This window comes from Musa acuminata, chromosome BXJ2-8 (assembly GCF_036884655.1).
Source record: "Musa acuminata AAA Group cultivar baxijiao chromosome BXJ2-8, Cavendish_Baxijiao_AAA, whole genome shotgun sequence".
Classification (NCBI taxonomy): domain Eukaryota; kingdom Viridiplantae; phylum Streptophyta; class Magnoliopsida; order Zingiberales; family Musaceae; genus Musa; species Musa acuminata.
The window spans coordinates 50,403,822-50,422,156 of record NC_088345.1 but is presented as its reverse complement, the minus strand read 5'-3'; the positions used below and the strand labels follow the sequence as shown (position 1 = coordinate 50,422,156).

General features: G+C 39.6%; 3 protein-coding genes across 4 annotated transcripts; 2 read left to right on the top strand and 1 right to left on the bottom strand.

The window, feature by feature from the left end:
* Positions 1-1,075: 1,075 nt before the first annotated feature.
* On the bottom strand, positions 1,076-3,421 carry LOC103996017 (uncharacterized). 2 transcript variants are annotated; one of them, XM_009416813.3, is made up of 2 exons: positions 2,804-3,421; positions 1,076-2,616 (listed from the first exon to the last, which is right to left on the bottom strand). In XM_009416813.3, the coding sequence occupies exons 1-2, from the start codon at positions 2,825-2,827 to the stop codon at positions 1,516-1,518; spliced, it is 1,125 nt and encodes a 374-aa protein (XP_009415088.1). In that variant the 5' UTR covers positions 2,828-3,421; the 3' UTR covers positions 1,076-1,515. The 2 variants fall into 2 exon arrangements, with proteins under 2 accessions (XP_009415088.1, XP_009415086.1); XM_009416811.3 differs by having other exon boundaries at positions 2,799-3,398.
* A 6,335-nt stretch (positions 3,422-9,756) lies between these two features.
* LOC103996018 (plant intracellular Ras-group-related LRR protein 3) lies at positions 9,757-14,612 on the top strand. Its single transcript, XM_009416814.3, has 3 exons — positions 9,757-10,621; positions 13,449-13,615; positions 13,701-14,612. Exons 1-3 carry the CDS (start codon positions 9,845-9,847, stop codon positions 14,350-14,352), a joined length of 1,596 nt encoding a protein of 531 aa, XP_009415089.2. The 5' UTR covers positions 9,757-9,844; the 3' UTR covers positions 14,353-14,612.
* Positions 14,613-14,967: 355 nt separating this feature from the next.
* Positions 14,968-17,555, top strand: LOC135620060 (uncharacterized). Its single transcript, XM_065122659.1, has 2 exons — positions 14,968-15,632; positions 17,251-17,555. Exon 1 carries the CDS (start codon positions 15,146-15,148, stop codon positions 15,602-15,604), a length of 459 nt encoding a protein of 152 aa, XP_064978731.1. The 5' UTR covers positions 14,968-15,145; the 3' UTR covers positions 15,605-15,632; positions 17,251-17,555.
* Positions 17,556-18,335: the final 780 nt, after the last annotated feature.

Sequence of the window (18,335 nt, the reverse complement as noted above, 5' to 3'; positions counted from 1 at the left end):
CCAGTCCAATATGTAACACAGGTTTGCCATTTATCCAACTGTTCTCCAGGATTTCAGATCATATATTTATCTAGAGTATTTTCATTTGAAAAGACCAACATGGAGGTCTGTTATAAAGTGTTGTCACTGATCTACATGTTAAAAAAATAAAAAGAAAAATTGCAACAAGTAACTAATGAAGTCAGATGAATGCCAGGAATAATGAAGTGATACAATAATTTAACAAGGTCCCATGACAAGAAAAGCTGGCTCAACCAGAAGCTTGTTCCTTACAGCCGTAATAACAGTGTAGCCCCAAATAGTTACCACATCTTATCACACAATTCTTAGAAGCATAGCCAGGAAAGAATCTCTAACACAACATTCAAGTATCCAAACAACTCATAAGAACAGATAAATATTAAAAGATCTGCAGATTACATATATAAGTATGCTATCAAGAAATATAATATGGTTCACAAAATGCAGAAAGAAAATTAGTATATAGAGCTCTCAACTGCTTTAAAAAGGTGCTAATATTATGTCACAAGTACTTTGGCACAAAACAGAAAAGTTCATTAGAGCTGGAGCTACCTACTGACTAGTATGAGAACTGATCTCGATTCCCTGTGTTGAAGATGAGAAGCAAATATATTTTCATCAAAAGTGGTACAAAAGTAAAGAGGAAGATGAAAAACTGAAAAAGAAAAGAAATTTGTTAAAAGCATTAGAAAAGAACAAATTGAAACATTAGATTCAGAAATATCAGGACCTAGATAGAGATGAACGGTAGAAGAAAATACAAGACCTGGACTCCAAATAATTTAGAGGGTTCTGACAATTTCTTGCATTAGAATGCTCGTGACATGTCCTCCAAAAACAGCACACAGAATAAATATTATAGGTAAAGTTTTCATGAGTTGGAATTGGTGATTTTCTCTTAAGTACCTTCATGCATCTTGTGATCTTCTAAACACTAGCAAAGTTTCAATAACTGCTACGGATAATTGCACTAATATACTTAAGGCTGGATTTATTAAGCTTCTGCTGATGCATGATTAATCAGCACAAACCGAGGAAACAATGATACCAAATGGAGAACTCAACCAAATCATATATTACAAGCACAAAATCTATAGAGCATCTAGCCCATTCCGTAGAAGAATACATGAATAAATCAGTCTCAACAGAAAATGAATCCCAGAGATAGAACAATTGGGAACCTCACCCATTTTTGAGCCTACAACAATGAGGTGTCATATCACATACCATGGTGGAAGGAACAAATGAACAATCTCCGAAGGTAGTCAAAAGTCCACTGAGCCCACTAGTAGGCCCCAGGCACGCATGTGGAAGCTATCAGCTCTTTAAAGTATCATCGCACATTAACACAAGAACTATCCATGCCTGCGCTCTTTTTCAAAGGAACCATTCACCTATTCCAGATACTCATCTCCATTATGAGACTACAGTTACCAGTTTATCATCAAGACTTTTCCTGTAACCCCCAATCAATATGAAAAGCCACTAATTTACTCAGCCACTTTCTCGCTTGCAGTTCCCTGGGAGAAGGTATCTGTACCGGTCAGCATTCTGAATTAGATAACTTGGAAGATTCACTGCAGAGTAAGAACTAGGAATTGGTCCCAACTTGGCAATGATTTTCTGGAATGTGTACTCCTCAGGAAGCATGTCAAACAGGTCTGCTCCATGGCATATGACATCTTGAATTCTGGAAGGACTCAAGTAATAGGAAAATCTGATGCGATCGACGTGGCTGTAAGCTTTCATTTTGAATATAAACTCGCTAATATGCCGGAAGCAGAAGCTGCAGTGCCATCCAGAATCAGCTAACAGGTCGTCAGTCTGACGAAAATGGGCATATCTGGTCTTGCCATCTCGATATCGGTGAATCGAAGCCCTCCAGCTATCATCATCAACATAGAACTCAAAGGAGTAGAGGTAGTTCCGCAGCTGGAGATGAATCATTTCTGGAATATCATCACACCACCTAAGCAGGTTGATTGTATGGCCACTGGGGATCTCATCAACATCAGACATGATCAACAGGTCATCATCGCTGATGCCAGCGATCCTGATAAGCTGATCTAGTGCCACTCGTTGGTAGGACTCCTCGACAAAAGGATTCTCACCTTTCATGAATCTCCCCCCAACAGTCCCATAAGTCAACCGTGACTCCACAAACTTGAAGCGGCTTCGGTTGCTCGCAAAGAAAAGGGGCTTCTTCAAGCCAGTGAATGTCGAATTGGACTCAAGCAGGATGAACTCCGAGACGTACGGGCTGAGCTCATTCCACCGGACTTCGAGAATGTCAAGCTCATTGCTGAACAAGACGGCATCAAAGACGCGCCTAGGAATCTCTCGAGTTCCCCATCCGTGGAGCTTGCACAGGTTCTCCATGGAGACGTTCTCGTGGTGGTAATGGGGTATGGTTCTGAAGGGTTTAGGGGGGGATTCCCACAATGGCCGGAGGAAGTAGGTGATCTTCTGGCCATGGACATGGATAACGAATATGAGGATGGGAACGCCGATCAAGAGAAGTAATAACGCCTTGAAATCGAACCACCGGAGGGCGCATCGGAGCCGCTTAGACATGCTAAGAGCTGCCCTTGAAGCCTGCAACAAGGTCCAAACACAATGTAAGAATAGATCAAAGACAAGAAAGGCTCTAGAATCCCTAGATTTGCCAATATGGGGGCGACAAGCACGAAATCTTAGGTGTTCAGTCGAACATTGTAGGGTTCACAAGGAGAAAACGCGATCGATCGCCACAAATTGCGATCGGAAGCGATGACTACCTCACCGCAGACGTCGTCGCAGATATCATCCGTCTTCTTGGAGCGATAAGGGTACCCGGTCTCCGGCATACTGAAGAAACACCCCCAAAGAAAAAGATCGACCTTTTCCCCAACAAGAACAAATAAAAAAAAACCGTCTTTTTCTCCCCAAAGGCAAGATTTACCCACAGCGACGCTCCCCCGGCGCGGATCGGTTCCCGCAGCCGTCCCACCCGCCCTTGATATCTCTCTCCTCTTCCCCCTTCCTCTATTATTATTCCTCCTCTTTGTCTGCGGCTGTTGGGTAATGTAGTAGTATTACGCTTCCCTAACACTGTACTCAAACCTCTCTAATTATAGCCGTTTGAGCGGTGGGAGTGCTGTGTTCTCTCTCCCCACTTCCAATGCTACGCCAAGGCATCGAGTAGAATTAGTCGCTGAAGGTAGAAGACGGATGCAGGCTTTTTACCGTATTGCATACGGGGGGAACACAACGAGAGAAGAAGCAAAGACGACGACGATGAGCGTAGGTCTCGACCAAAACAAAGCGTGTTGTTATCGTCTGGATTTGTTGGTATGGACTTCAAAGTTCAGAGTTGGCATGTTGATGTCGATGCTCACATTGACCCGTTAAGATTTGGTAGGTTTCTTCTTATCTACTGTAACTGACTCCTCTTCTGAATCATTGACTAGCACAATTATCAAAGCATATTATGTATATAGATGAAATATTGTATGACAATTAGAGTAAGTTTATCTTTCACAGACCAAATCTATAATGAATTGGCCCCAAAACCATGTGGAAGTGTTCAATGTTGATGAGATCATATCACCCTAACCTTGGACTTGATGCCCAAAATTCCTCTTTCCTCACCCCTAAGAAATCAACTAAGTTGTCTTGCATTCATAAAGATACAATGAAAGTGCCCACCAAGTCCCACGTCCAACCATGAAGTCCACTATCTAAAATAATGATGCGTAGGAATATTCTTAGTCTCTGATGATAACTATGCATTGATGTCATACTTCCAATTCCAATCATAATTTCCCCATCAGTCATTTATCATGAACTTCCATGAACTTTTGCTAATCGCTAATGATGTTAATTCCATAACTTAAGTTAAAAATAAAAGCAATAAATATATTAAAAGACCATAATTTAATGACTGTTGATTTGAATTAAGCTTCAATCAACAATGAATTTATAGTTACTAACAGAGGCTAACTGCAATAATACATATTTTAGGTTCTGAAAATGTGTAAATATGTGTGTGCAAGTTAAATTTAAATACATAGGATAAATATGAAAACCATTAACTTTGAAGGAACATCTATCTATGTATGCAATTAGTTGCTTGTAGCAAGGGCTTGATTGAGTCCAACCATTAATGCTCCTAGGTGGAATTCTACTCACCAAGTCCAAATCGATGGAGTTCCTTGTTTCAGCAAGAACTTGTCAACCATCATTTGGCCTTGAAGTTTGTATCTTCTTGGTAGCAGACATGAACAACAAATTTAAGAATGAGATTGGTATGTCATGCATCAAGTTGAAGCTTTGCAGAGGATTCCAAATACGCAAACTGTCCACTTTACAAACATACATAGTACCCAGTAGATATACCTTTCAAGAGCAGGCAAAAAAAACACTACTAAAAGACATTTAAGTTGAATGTTGACTAGAGAAGATCATATGATGTTCAGGATCCATTAATCAAAATGTAAATACCTTGGTTTTCATGACTTGACTTGACCCAGGTCTTCAGTAGGTAAGTTATCTTTGACCTCCTTTGCAAATTTAATGTGTCCATGTAGGTCTAGGATTTGAATCCTTCCAAATTCATATATATCAATGATCACTTGCACAGTAACTTCTATTCCCTCTCAATGGCTGGACTCGAAGAATTCAAAAGGTTTCAGACCATGATACCATCACCAAGTTGTAGGCCAATAATGACATTTGACATATTGCAATCACTACAGTGTCTATAAGAAAAGATTGCAAAGCCAAAACATCCTCCATGATTTATGATCCTTGATATATAGAAGTTACAATGCATCCTACTGTCTTGCAACAACAACTAAAGTTGCTTGAATTTAAACAGTGTCTTGCAACAACAACAACAACCAGCATCTGTCCTTACACTGGACCATCCTCTAGCATAGATGTTCTGCAAGCTCTTTCCATGTCCATCCTCTATGCAACTACTAATCCCAAAACCCATTTCCTGCCCATGCTTGACCTAGATTACAATGACTTTTAAGCACAGAGGTTCATGAGAACAGACATTGAGTGATCTGCGGTTTCAGCAAAAATGGTGCACCAACATAAATACAAACAGCCACAAGAAGGAATCAGAAGAAGAACGATTGTTCCTGTTTCTTCCTTGACTAGAATAATCACAATAAACATGTAAGCTTTCTAATGCCAAGATAAAACAACTGGCAAGATACTCCCAAGTCCCAATGGAATTATAGTCTAAACTATAAGTGGCAACTGCAAAGGAGTTCGGTTACCTACTAAAACCTGGTTGGCAAAAGAGGGGTCCACTGCTGCCATTGCCATCAAATGGAACATGGCTTAGTTGCCTCCACGCAATAAAGAAGCTCATTGCAAAGCTCATAGTCTTCCAAGCACCAAGGTCAAACTCTTCATCTGTTACAATCCATACCATCAATACAGCTAATCATCCAACAAGTCAAGTAACTTTGGCCTTATGCCACCTGGAGTTGGGTGTTCAGAATCAGATACCTAAAAAATTTGCAGTCAAATACTATAATGAAGTCTTTTAAGCTAGAAGGCAATGCATTGGATAACATAATTTTGTTGTTAGCTTTCTTGGTTTCCAAAGATTGTCTTATTTGATCAACTACTACAGTAGAGACTAAAAGTGAATATAGATATCAAACATGCAAATCAGTGTAGAGGAACACTCAATCTCAGATAAAACAATTTAAAATGAGATTGAGGGTGAATTGTTAAAATACAATAAAATCTCCAATGCAGCCATTGCGTGCATGAACTCAGGTTTATGTTACACCTTGAGTAACGATTTAACTACCCCTGTATGAGTAATATCAACAGAGTAATAAGATCAGGGGTGTCAAGTTTGATCCAACATGCCAACTTGGTATGAACACAACACAATATTAGCAGGTTTAAATTTGCCTTATAAGGAAATTTCGTACTTGAATGATACATTTGTTCTAGGTCAAAGGGATTTGCAAAATTTTTCCCCTTGAAAAATTCTTGGTGCTTACTTTAGACATCCAAACCTCCATGGGAAGATACCAGGGACAGTTTATGGAAGATATGTTGCTAGGAGTGACTGTAAGAGCCAAAGGAGTTGAATTGTTTGGCTCTGAAAGCAGAAGTATCCTCAAATCAGAGTGTGGTCGATGTGATCTACACGTGGTGATTAGGTAAACTCTGAGTACCTATCTCATTTACAAATTACTAATAAGCATGACTTCTCAAACCATGATAGTTGCATGGCCATCTTAGTTGGATTATTTATGCATTTGTTGGTTCAATTTGTAAGAATAATAAAGATATGGTCAATCATGAAATAACATTATTTCCTAAGTTCATATTATATCTTCAACATAAATTTGCCAAATATGATAGCTTGGTGTGTTTTTCTACTTTTTGAAATCTTCATATTTCATCAATGTTATAGTCTAATGGGATAGCTGATCTATTAATATTTTTTAGCATAAACCATTATGCATAAACTAAAGTTAATGGTAATACATCAATCAGACCCATATAAGCAAATCCAAGTCTTAGCCTACTTTTGATGTGGGACTAAATCGGGGGTGTTACAATCAATGTCTATTCATATCTAAACTGAATATACTGCAAGTATACTATTTGAAATTGAGAAACATGCAGAATTTTAAAACCTTATTATCTATGAAAAAAAAGTCAATTCTATTCTTGTTCTTCCTTGCAACTAGAAAGGCAAGATATAAGTTTCTGAGAAGTTTCTTACAAGAAACCACTACCACAACAGATGTCATCCTCAAAATAACAACTACTCTGTTCTCAATTTCAGAGATAAACTTTATTGCATTATGCCAATCTCCACAAAGATGGAGATTTTTGGCTATACAAATCACAGCCCCAAGACCCATGTTGGTCAAACCAAAAGGGATAGTGAGCCTCTAACTATGATATGACAGCACAACTTCAACTTCCTTGCTCTCATCATTTACATTGTGAAGTGTGAATCTACAGAAGGAACATTAACCAATTGTTTCATCCATACACCTAGTTGGTCCAGATACAACTATATATTCTCTGATATCTAGGATGAGAAGTATCATCCACTCCAAATGTTGTTTAACTCAATCAAGCTAATGCCCTGATCCTTGTTCACTCTTCTCCCTATCTTAGTTTCCTCGGTTTCTCTACATCAGTCCACCTTGATGCATAAAGGTCAGAGAAAATAACATAATATCCAGCAAAGGAATGGTCCGTGTTTAAGATCCTATTTGCAATTCTTTCTCCTATATTAGATCCCCATAGATTTGAGAGGCTCCAAGAAGAGCTCCCTAGATACTGACATTTACTCAATGAGCTCTTCAGCTTCGTGTACCTTCCCTAACAGCCTGAGGATGTCTACCATGCCTGCATAGTGATTCAGCTTTGGCTCTACTCCCTACTTCCTCTTAAAATCCTGAATGGCTACAAGAAGAGATGAGACTTGCAAATGTCGCAGCATTTGACATCACTGCATCGTTTACCATTATCTCAAATATAGAGATGGCATCTCTGGCAAAGCCATGTTATCATCATACAAGCTTAAACATGTATTTGATCGCATTCTACGAGTCCCAAGTCGGCCGTAAGCAAGGAGATCATTCCACAAGGTGGCCTGGTTGGGCTCCAAAAGGAATCCAACGTCTCCGTTGTGGCCACTGTGCGCTTACCCGGAAATCATAGAAGCCGAGAAACCATATCTCTACTAGCCATTTTACCGAATACCTGCCGAGCGCCTAAGACATCGCCGCACTTGGATCACATGTCGACCAGCGCTTCACGCACGAAGAAATCGCTGGCGCATTCGAAGAAAAAGGAGTGTTCGTGGAACAGCTTCCCACGCTTCAGTTGGATACAGCGGAGAAGAGGACACTGAACTCGTCGGGGACGAAGGCCGGAGGAGAGGAGAGCGTGACGGAGGCGGAAGGGTTATCAAGGGCTAATTACTATTAATTATTACTCCTATTTAGACCCTCGTAGCATCACAATTCTTTTACTTCAAAAATTTATACTTAAAATCCTAATAGTTATAAAAGTAAAACAATTTATCTCTTTTTTTCTAATACCATCGGCGATAATAAACCTTGGGCACTCCTTTGTCAATATCTGCCCAAACAACGTGCCCTATCTCGTTAGCTCCAGCTCCATCACCATCACCTCTTCGTCCTCTTGTGTCCACCACTCTGATGAGAGCACTGTCATAGGCATAACCATATTCTAATCCATCTTCGGAGCATCCGTGAGCGTCAACACTGCCACCCCTCTCTCCATTACACCACTCATCCTTCGAAACGAGTCGGCTTGCTCCTCCGTCGCCACCTTTGAGAGCTCCTCATCCTCCGCCTTTGTCCCTCTACAACTTCGACACTTTGATTTACTCTTTGGCTCTAAGATAGATGTTAACGACTCTGTAGAGATCATCAGGGTTAATAGAGTGAACTGGAAGCTGATGACTCCTTCCCGGAGTCTTGCAAAGAAGTTACCATGAAGCATAAGCTACTAATGGAGAAGATAGTGAGATTACTCCCCACTGAAAATGGCTGTGTTACATGTAGTTTTTTGCTCAAACTTCTTAAGGCCGCCAATATACTCCACGCTTTAACATCATCAAAGATGGAATTGGCTAGGCGAATCGAATGACAATTGGAGGAGGCATCTATTAATGCTCTTCGATTCCACTCGACTCAAATTCGAGCGGTATGTTGTATGACGTCGATATAGCGATGGCCACGTTAGAGGAGTTCCTGCTTCAAGGACAGAGCCCAGCAACCAGTCCACCTAAAGAGAAGCTTCGTTGTGAGAGGACGAGGTCTCGGTCTACCGAGAACATGGACTTTGAGGGATAAGAGAACAACCGTAGGTCATCCGATGCCTCCCATAGCTCTAAGCTGAGAGTGGCCAAGCTAATCGATGGTTACATCCAAGAGATTGCCAGAGTCAAGAACTTGCCTATAGAGAAGTTCATTTTTGCTCGTCAATTTCATGTCAATCTAACGATCTTAGAAAAAATAAAATGAATTATTTTATTTTTATAATTATGAAGATTGAGTACGTAATGTCACGTTTTATATCTTTGGTCAATCCAACAAATAAGATTAACAAAAATAAAATAAATTATTTCACTTTTATAATTACAAGGATTCAAATATAAATTTTTTAAATATAAAAATATAATGCCACAAGAGTTATGAGATAATATATAATTAGTCCGTTTATTAATTGATTTATGAGATATTATGTTTATCCAACACGCTTAAATAACATTGGACGCATAAATTATGTTTGGGTTTGAAGCCTAACAACATAACCCTTATCCATCATCGCTGTTTAAGATTCGTGCTAGACACGATGGGCATGGCCGATGTGGCCGTCCATCCCTATCCCAGATTTATTACTAGGCGAATTATTAGTTAGATCTTTAATCGATAATTAATTTTGCAAGCTATTTTAATTAAGTTATATGGTCAAAATTTATTCATTAGTTCTAACATATAAACTCGAATGCACAATTAATGTGCCGATTTGACACATCGGCACAATTAATGAATATATTTATATTCAAAATACATGAATAATAAGTCTTTAATTGAAGCATCAAACAACATTTAGAATGTTCATTATCACAAATAGAAATCAGGTATAATTGAAATTTGTAAGAAATTTGATGACCAATGATGTAGTTTTACACGCTGATTCCCTGCACCAAATAGTGCGTCTTGTAACAGAAAGCAGAAAGCCACTTCCGCCGGTCTCGTTCGCCAGCGATCTCTCCATTGGCTTCCTTCCCAATTCCCTGAAGGAAACGATGGATCCAAACCCTAAGTCCTTTCCCATCCTCTCCTACGTGATGTCAAGGATCGCCTCCTTCAAGGCTCCCCAAGCCGTCGACCACCATGACGTCGAGCAGCCACCTCCGCTCGATCGCCCCATCCGTCGCCACGACGGCGTCGGCGGTGGCGACATCGACCTGGTGGTGGAGCGGCTGCCCCGACTCCAGCACCCAGCCCTCCTCGCGTCCATGGCCTCTGCTGTCACCGAGGTCGCCCAGACCCGCTCCGTCCTCCGCCTCCTCGGCGACCGCCCCGACCACGAGGCCGTCGACGCCGCCCGCGCCCGCGTCGCCGAGATCGACGCCGACCTCTCCCGGGGGCTCGAGGAGATCGTCCGGGCTCCCCGCCCCGAGGGGGTCGACCGGCTTCGGTGGCGGGCGGAGCAGGCGGAGCGGGAGAAGGGGTGCCGGGCGGAGGCGGAGCGGGAGAAGGCCGCGCTGCGGGCCGTGATTCAACTGGACGAGATGCACGAGGCGTACGAGAAGCTGCTGAGGGAAGCCGAGAACAGGCTGGTCAAGATGTATGGATCCGCCGCTGAGGGCGGCGATGTCGGCGACGGTAAGCTGGGTGCTGAGATGGGACAGGAGGAAGGGGAGGAGGTGAATGAGGAGGTGATTGACATCCTGCAAGGAGGGCCAGGGATGTCATTGGAGAGGGTGGACCTCTCAGGCCGCCATCTACGGTATCTTCCGGAGGCGTTCGGGAAGTTGCGAGGCTTGCTGTACCTCAACTTGTCCAACAATCAATTACAGGTCTGTCATCTCCTCCTCTCTAGGTGGTAATTCTCTTGGAAACTTCTTTCTGTGGGTGTAGAGGAGAGAGCATAACCCTGTTTCATGTCTCAATTTGTTCTATTAAACTCCAAATTTGGTGATTCGTAATTTTTTATTAGTGCATCAAGATTGAAGTTCATTATCTTTACTTACTTGCTACATTCAATTTGTAGAAACATCATTGAACCCTCGTCATTGATTCTCTTTCAGTTGCCTTCGCACACATTATTTTATAATATTAAGTTGAATTACTGGACATATTACTTCTTTAACCTTTTTATAGCCCTTTGCATCTTTTGCATAGGTACAGATTATCTATTTGTGGATAAAGTTTGTATAACTGAGAATTATCTGGTACTTGAGAACTTAATCGGAACAATGTAATTTGGAACTTAATCAGGAACGTAATTGGAACTATTTTTGTAAGCCTGAGAATAGCCATTTCAGCCTGAATTGACAAAGTTTCTATGTTTTATTTTTTCACTGCTTTTATATCTGGGTAAGTGGTCCAATTGCTTGTTAATGTGATATATTATTTTATTGCAGTTTCTATTAAAGTATTTTGTATTGCTTTGCTTATTATTTGCCCGTATGTATCTTGGCACGATGACATTCTGAACAATACCAACACATACATATCAAAACCAATGGCCACGGGAGTGTTTTATGCAATTGCAATCCTTGGAAAGTTGTATCCTCCTCATTTAATTTTGGTTATAGGTAAAATGATTAATTATTTTCATTCCCAATAATGTCGTAGGTGATGAATGCTTTGATTGGTCATCTACATTTCTTCTTCATGTAACTGTTTTTGGGTTTGTGGCAACAATTGTTTCCAAATAGCTACGATCTTGAGTTTTCATACTGTGGTGGTACGAAGGGGATGATGAAGCATGTAACCAGTTTGCAATAAGTATATTTGTGAGAATTATAGACAGATCGATTGATGTTGGAGGCTACTCTGTGTTTGTAGGATTAGGTGAGTTGAATTATTATAATCTGATGACTTATTATGCTTGATATTAAACTTTTATTTAAATATTGAAATATTAGAGAGCAATATATCAATTTTGGAGATGGTGTTGACATTGATATATGTTATTATCTGTATGAGAAATGAAAATATTGCACTTGCAAGACATGAGGGAAGCACCAAATTAAATAACAAGAGGAAAACTGCTCAAGTCGGTTAGTCAAAAACTCTGGCAATGCATTGGGAAGGTGAGATTTCAGTTAATTCAGACGAGGTGAAGGAAAATTGAAAAAGAAGTCTTGTTGGAAACTATAATAAACTAGCTTGTTATAGCACAGCAGCTAGAGCCTGCATGTAGTTTTGAGTAAAGCTGTTATATATGGATGGAAACTGACTCATCAGTTGTACTTGTGTATAATTTCGCAATGTACACTGCACTTTGTACTGATGATTTGAGTATAGACCTTTACAGTTAGCTTTGGAATACCTAATAGGATATGGTATTCTCTTTGTGGTGGTATAAATTGTTATCATTTGCACTTCTTATAGACCATTTATCTTATGGTCTTATTCTCTTTATGGTGTTATTAGTGAAATGTTCTCTAGTTTAATCTTATTTTTCAATTTAAAACGAATGTTCTTTTAAATCATTGCCATTTGGAATCATTCATTCTTCTTTGCATCTTTTCCAACCAAAGGATATATCATTTACCACCATTTATTTTGTCTTCTCTTCCATATCCTTTCACAAATCATGGACCACATTAACATTTAATGTGATCATCAAGTTTGGTTCCTGCATTCCAAATTGGCCAATCGGTTCTGCTTCACTATCTTGGTCTGTCATGATTCACTCTACATGTATATCTCAACATATTCGGCATGCGTAATCTGTCAGTTTCGACCTTTCTTGTTTCCGATCAATTTCATGCTGACTTATGTTTTATTAAATTTTTTTTTGTATCAATATAATGCAACTATATTGTAGCAGGTGACTCGTCTGCTTAAGTCACCTCCTACCTCTGGGTCACACTTTTTCTATTAGATTTGCCCCTGTTTGTCTCTGACATCTTGTGTAATGGATTCAAGATCACTAAGGTTACTGTATTTCTGTACTTGTTCTTTTGGTTCCAGTTTATACTTCAAAATTTACCTGAAATGCAATCCAAATATGTATTTTAGCTCCACATATTTCGAGTGCAGTTGTCGAATTCTTTTGTACAAAATGTAACCATGAATAAACTCAATAAGGCCTTTTTGCCTTTTCAAGAAATAATTAATTATGACCAGCAAGATAGGAAGAATAACATCCTGAATAACAGTATTTGTTAGTTGACTAGGTATGGATTAGAGTCTCTCTCTTCTCTCACGCGCTCACTCTCTCTCTCTCCCCTTCAGAACTTGTGTTCAACTTGACTTTCTTTTATAAATAGAATGTCCATTTTAATTTTGTTGAACTATAGAATGGTTTTTTAATGATTGAAATTTGCACGACTTGAGAATGACTGAATTTGAGGTTTTCTCTTGCTGAATAACATGATTTGCATAATCAGGTCATTCTTTTTATTTCTATATGTTTGGTTATTTACTGGTACTGAGCTTCCTTCATTTTACGGATATAAGATATCCGTAGGCATTTACAAGTACTTGTAGATACACTATTACTGTTAAAGAGCTGTAATACAGCAACAAAGTAAATTGTCAAACACTAGAATTTAGACGAGATATTTTACATTAATTGTGTGTTCAGCTTTTATGACTCGAGTTACCACCTTCACGATTTATTTGCTTCTAGAAACTCAATATGCTGGATCTTTTTTATTTTTCTTGCAGGCTGTTCCGGATGCCATAGCAGGGTTAGAGTATCTGGAGGAACTTCATCTTTCTTCCAGCAGTCTGGTTTCGTTGCCTGATTCAATTGGACTACTGTTGAATCTTAAGATTCTTGATGTGTCTGCTAACAAGCTCAAGTCACTGCCAGATAGTATTTCAAAATGCAGGTATTACTTGCATAAACTTTTCCACATAAAATATCCAGTTCACTGTTGTTGGAGGAAATCTCATTTTAGTCCATGTTAAATTCAGGTCCCTGGTTGAGCTGAATGCAAGCTACAATGAGCTAACATATCTGCCGACTAATATCGGGCATGAGCTGCAGAGTCTGGAGAAACTTTGGATCCACCTCAATAAGTTACGTTCTCTTCCTACATCTGTTTGTGAGATGAGAGCTCTGCGCCTTTTGGATGCCCACTTCAATGAACTTCGAGGGTTGCCATATGCCATCGGTAATTTGTCAAATCTGGAGGTTCTGAATCTGAGCAGTAACTTCAGTGACCTGCAGGAGCTTCCTGCTTCATTTGGTGATTTGATCAACCTCAGGGAACTTGATCTCAGTAACAATCAGATCCATGCACTGCCCGATACGTTTGGCCGCCTAGACAAACTGACAAAGCTAAATTTGGATCAGAACCCATTGGTTGTCCCCCCGCTGGAGGTCATCATGCAAGGGGTTGAAGCAGTGAAAGACTACATGGCAAAAAGACTGCTCGACATTTTATTAGAGGATGAGAAGAGTATGGCCGAAGAAATGTCACCGACGCAAGCCGGTAATGGTTGGTTGATGCGCAGCACCTCTTGGCTTAACAGTTGGGTTTCTGGGGTTTCTGGGAGTGTTGCAGGGTATCTTGGTTCAGGACAGAAGTCTTTCAGGGATCCCTATCTTGACCAGCAGTTGTGATCATCAATCTGCTATGTCCAAGTCTTTTAATTTGTATAGATAACGAGAGAGAAAAAGTGAGCAGCAGCTACACTTTGTTTCGACACTTTCTCTTTCCCCCCCCAGATTAGAGTCTCCTGCTTCTTCAGTGATAAGTGGAAGCAAATGACAGTAAGAAATCCACATGATGTTTGTGTACAAATTTGGCTTTTCCTTGAAGTTTTTTATGCCTATTAGTTTGTTCCTTCTGATAAATTTGAATGATTAATGAGATTGGTCCAGTCTACTGTTCTCTTTTCTCTCCGAACTGAGAAAAAAGATATTTTTTCTATTCAATTTAGGTTTAGCAAAATCAAGAACTTAGGTGTATATAATTATAAAAATATTTCATAGATATCCATTATAAATTAATAATTTTTTTGCATTTATTTTTTTCTAAATTTAACTTAAGAAGAAAGAACCGACGAACAATAAAAATAATGACGAGTATTTTAGATAATTAGAAATTTTAGTATTTTTAAATTCATTAGTAATCATGGATAATAGTGGCACATATACATTATGTCAAGTATGCTATTTCCATTAGGATTTGTTGCAATAGATAGGTAAATGCGGCTAACAAATCTGGTATCAGAAGTCACATGGAAAAAGGATCTCAGAAGCCCTTGTCACGCATCTTTCATCTCTACTAGACCTCAAACAAATCACAAACCGCCGCAATATCCAGCCAATTATCTCCGATCCCCCACCAATTAGGAGGCTCTATAAGTAGATCAGGGTAATCGATTTAATTTGCTTCCAAGTTAGTGCAAGGATGTCGCCGTCGTCGTCGTCGTCGTCGTCGTTGGGGTTGTTCACGTCGATCTGCCTGCTCCAATCGGTGGTGGCGGTCACGTGTGGGGCGCTGATGATGTTCTACCTGGACGAGATCGCGGCGTTCGGGCACGGATGGGAGACGGCGGGCAAGCTGCGCGGCTCGACCCCGCACGACCAGCTACTGATCCAGACGTCCGATTCCTTCGCCGGTCTTCTCCTTCTCGCCGTCGGTTTCCTTCTTTTCATGGTCGCCTTCGTCAGGGACCACGGTTTCCAGATCTTCTTCGCCAAAGGCTGCATCCTCCTCCACGCCGCCATGGCCCTGTGGCGCGTCTACTTCGAGCGCCGTCTCGAGGACCTCGCCCACGACTGGCCCCGCCAGCTCGTCGGCGACCTCGTCCTCAGCCTCTCCTGGGTCTTCTTCCTCGTCTACTCCTGGAGGGAGAAGTACGACTAATAGCAATCACGGACATCGTCAACCCGAGGTATCACTCTCTCCTTGTACCCCTCTGCCTTCTTGTAGGTTTTACTCTGTTTTCCTCTTTCCTGAGTAATATGGTCGCACTTCTTACTGATTTGCTAGTGCCTGCATAGATATATGGTGTTCTTGATTCATGTCATCTGCTACATCGTTGAATCCTTGTAAAGTTTCTCCTTTTCTTTTCTTCAAAGGACAATTAAAACTGTACTTTGTGATCTATGAGATGTATCTGGTTCTATCATCGTCGGGCAAGTCTTAGCAGTCGCATTAAAATTCTGTCGTCGGTGACTTTTTATGTCGTAACTCAACCCATATGATAATTGCAAGATCAGTTTCATGATGATCTTGCTTTCTATATGTATGGCTTTTGGATTCTTTTAGTTATTAACTCAGTATTGCCATGCCTTAGGCTTGTCATCATTTGGTTGATGCATAATTTATTGAAGACATACTCTTAAGTCGCTTGTTTGTTGGTGGTCATGCGATTACTTTAGTTTCTCTTACCTTATTGCTTGATTTGGGAGACAGCAAGTCTGTTTGCTAGCATTTGCATTAAATTTACCCTGGTTACTGATATGGTCCATATTCCATATAAATGTAGACATGTTGATCATGTCACAGATGCTCGAGCATGCATGAAGCATGTGATTTAGTGTGATGAAATCTGCCAAAAGTAGCATTGACTGTGATTTAGTGTTCATGTGACATTGACATGTGAACTGGCTGATTTCTTTTGTCACAACAAGGGACTGAAGAAACTTTTTGGTACTTCAAACTCTAGTCAATTTTTTTCTTGCCTCATTTAATAGTTCCAGTCCTTTGCTATATGATTCTTGGTTACATTCCTAACATGAAATGCTCACCTATCCCTATTTGCTTTGGAAGAAGTGGCTGGGATCTTGTGGTTATCTATTTTATAATACAAAGGACCTGTAAGTTATAGTTCTCCTTTAAGCTTGTTTGCTTCTCATCTTTCCTGTGAGTCACACCAAATTGTTGTTGGAACAAGCAATCAAGACATTAATTCAAGCCTCACATGCGGCTCCAATATCATCTGCTTTTGAACATGCTCCATATGAGATGACTTGATGAATTGATTGCTTGTACTATCATTTTTTTAAGCCTTTTTGTCACAGTTGGACTGACGGGTAACCTGAGAAAGGGGAGGGTCAAGATAGTTTGACAAAATATGAAGCAATAAATTTAATTAAAATACACAAATACCAAAGAACCATAGGTAATTTTTGCATGATTAACCCTTCATCATCTTGCAAGTATCCTGTATCATGCAATTCTCCAGGAAACTGAAGCACACTAGAAACATGATGTAGTAGTGGACTAGTCGACACCACTTTATCAGGAAATAAATTTGTGCTGTAATGACCAAACTCTGTGATTGGAAAAAGAGTTATTAACTATTGTTTATAAACAATAAATGCATGCGTGGGCAGAACCTCCTATTGATATACAAGGGATTTTACTGTGTTTTGTTATGAGCAAGCTCTGAAGCTCTCATGATGCATGTATCATTTGTATTATTAGCATACTTTTGTATCACAGATAGGCTTTCTGAATCAGGAATTTGCAAAGATCCTAATGTACATGTCAATGTTGCTCTGCAGGTCTTTGAAGGGAAGACTACAAGTAGTTAAACTGTCAAAGGAATCAGTTCATATGAGCCTCAAGGGAGAGGAATAGTCAATGGTTCAGCCTGTTCAAAAGAATGACCAAAGTACTTGTGAGTTTTGAGAACAGAAGGATACATTTAGATGCATTACACCGATGATGATCTACTAGAAGCTTTTTCTCAACTGTCTATAGGTTGATTTATGACAAATACATATTTTATATTTTTTATAATTTTTGCAAAGGTAATTGACAAAGCTGACTTCTTTCATTTCAGTTTTATTTTAGCTTTTTTATTTCAGCTTATTGGATACTTTTTTAATGGGTGATTAAACTTCTTGTGGCTTCTTCTCTTCCTTAAAACAATTTAAACTAAATGTTGAAGTCCTCCAATTGCCAAGATCATTCTGAGGCTGCAAGAATTAGGACTGATGTTAGCTATTTCAGCTTTTAAATAGCAAGCAAAGCTGTATTTTTTTTCTTTTTCCCAACTATATTGTTTAGAATACAACGGTTTGTGGAAATGCAATGAGATTAAACTCCAGATACGTACAACCTTGCTGCTATTTTCGGTTAGGAATGAGGAGCTCATTCCACAGTGCAGGCTTCTGATACATATTTTGATGTATAATGTTGACTTAGGTACTTTTATCATACTGAGAAAGTCATCACCATGTACTTTGTTTGGTACAATGATATATTTGAATCACAGAAAGTAATGATTATCGATTGATTAGATCATTGTCTTTATATCAGAATCTGCACATTCTTTGAAAAATCTTTTGACCAATGAGCCTCCATAAAATATATTAGAAATCCGAAAAGTATGCATTTGAGTTGCTAGATGGATCGACTATTATTAGTTTGGACTTAAATATTATGGATCAATGAATTTTAGTGAGTAAAATATTCCATCTGATTGAATCGAAACACATTTTCACATCAGATTGAGTCAAATAGTCCGCTTCTGACTCCTAAGTCCAAGTTTTTAGGCTGCCTTTAAATGAGATTTAAGAGGTGTTAAATGCTGTGTTATTAGTTTAATCTGCTGAGCGGCATTTAAATATAGTCAACTCAGCTT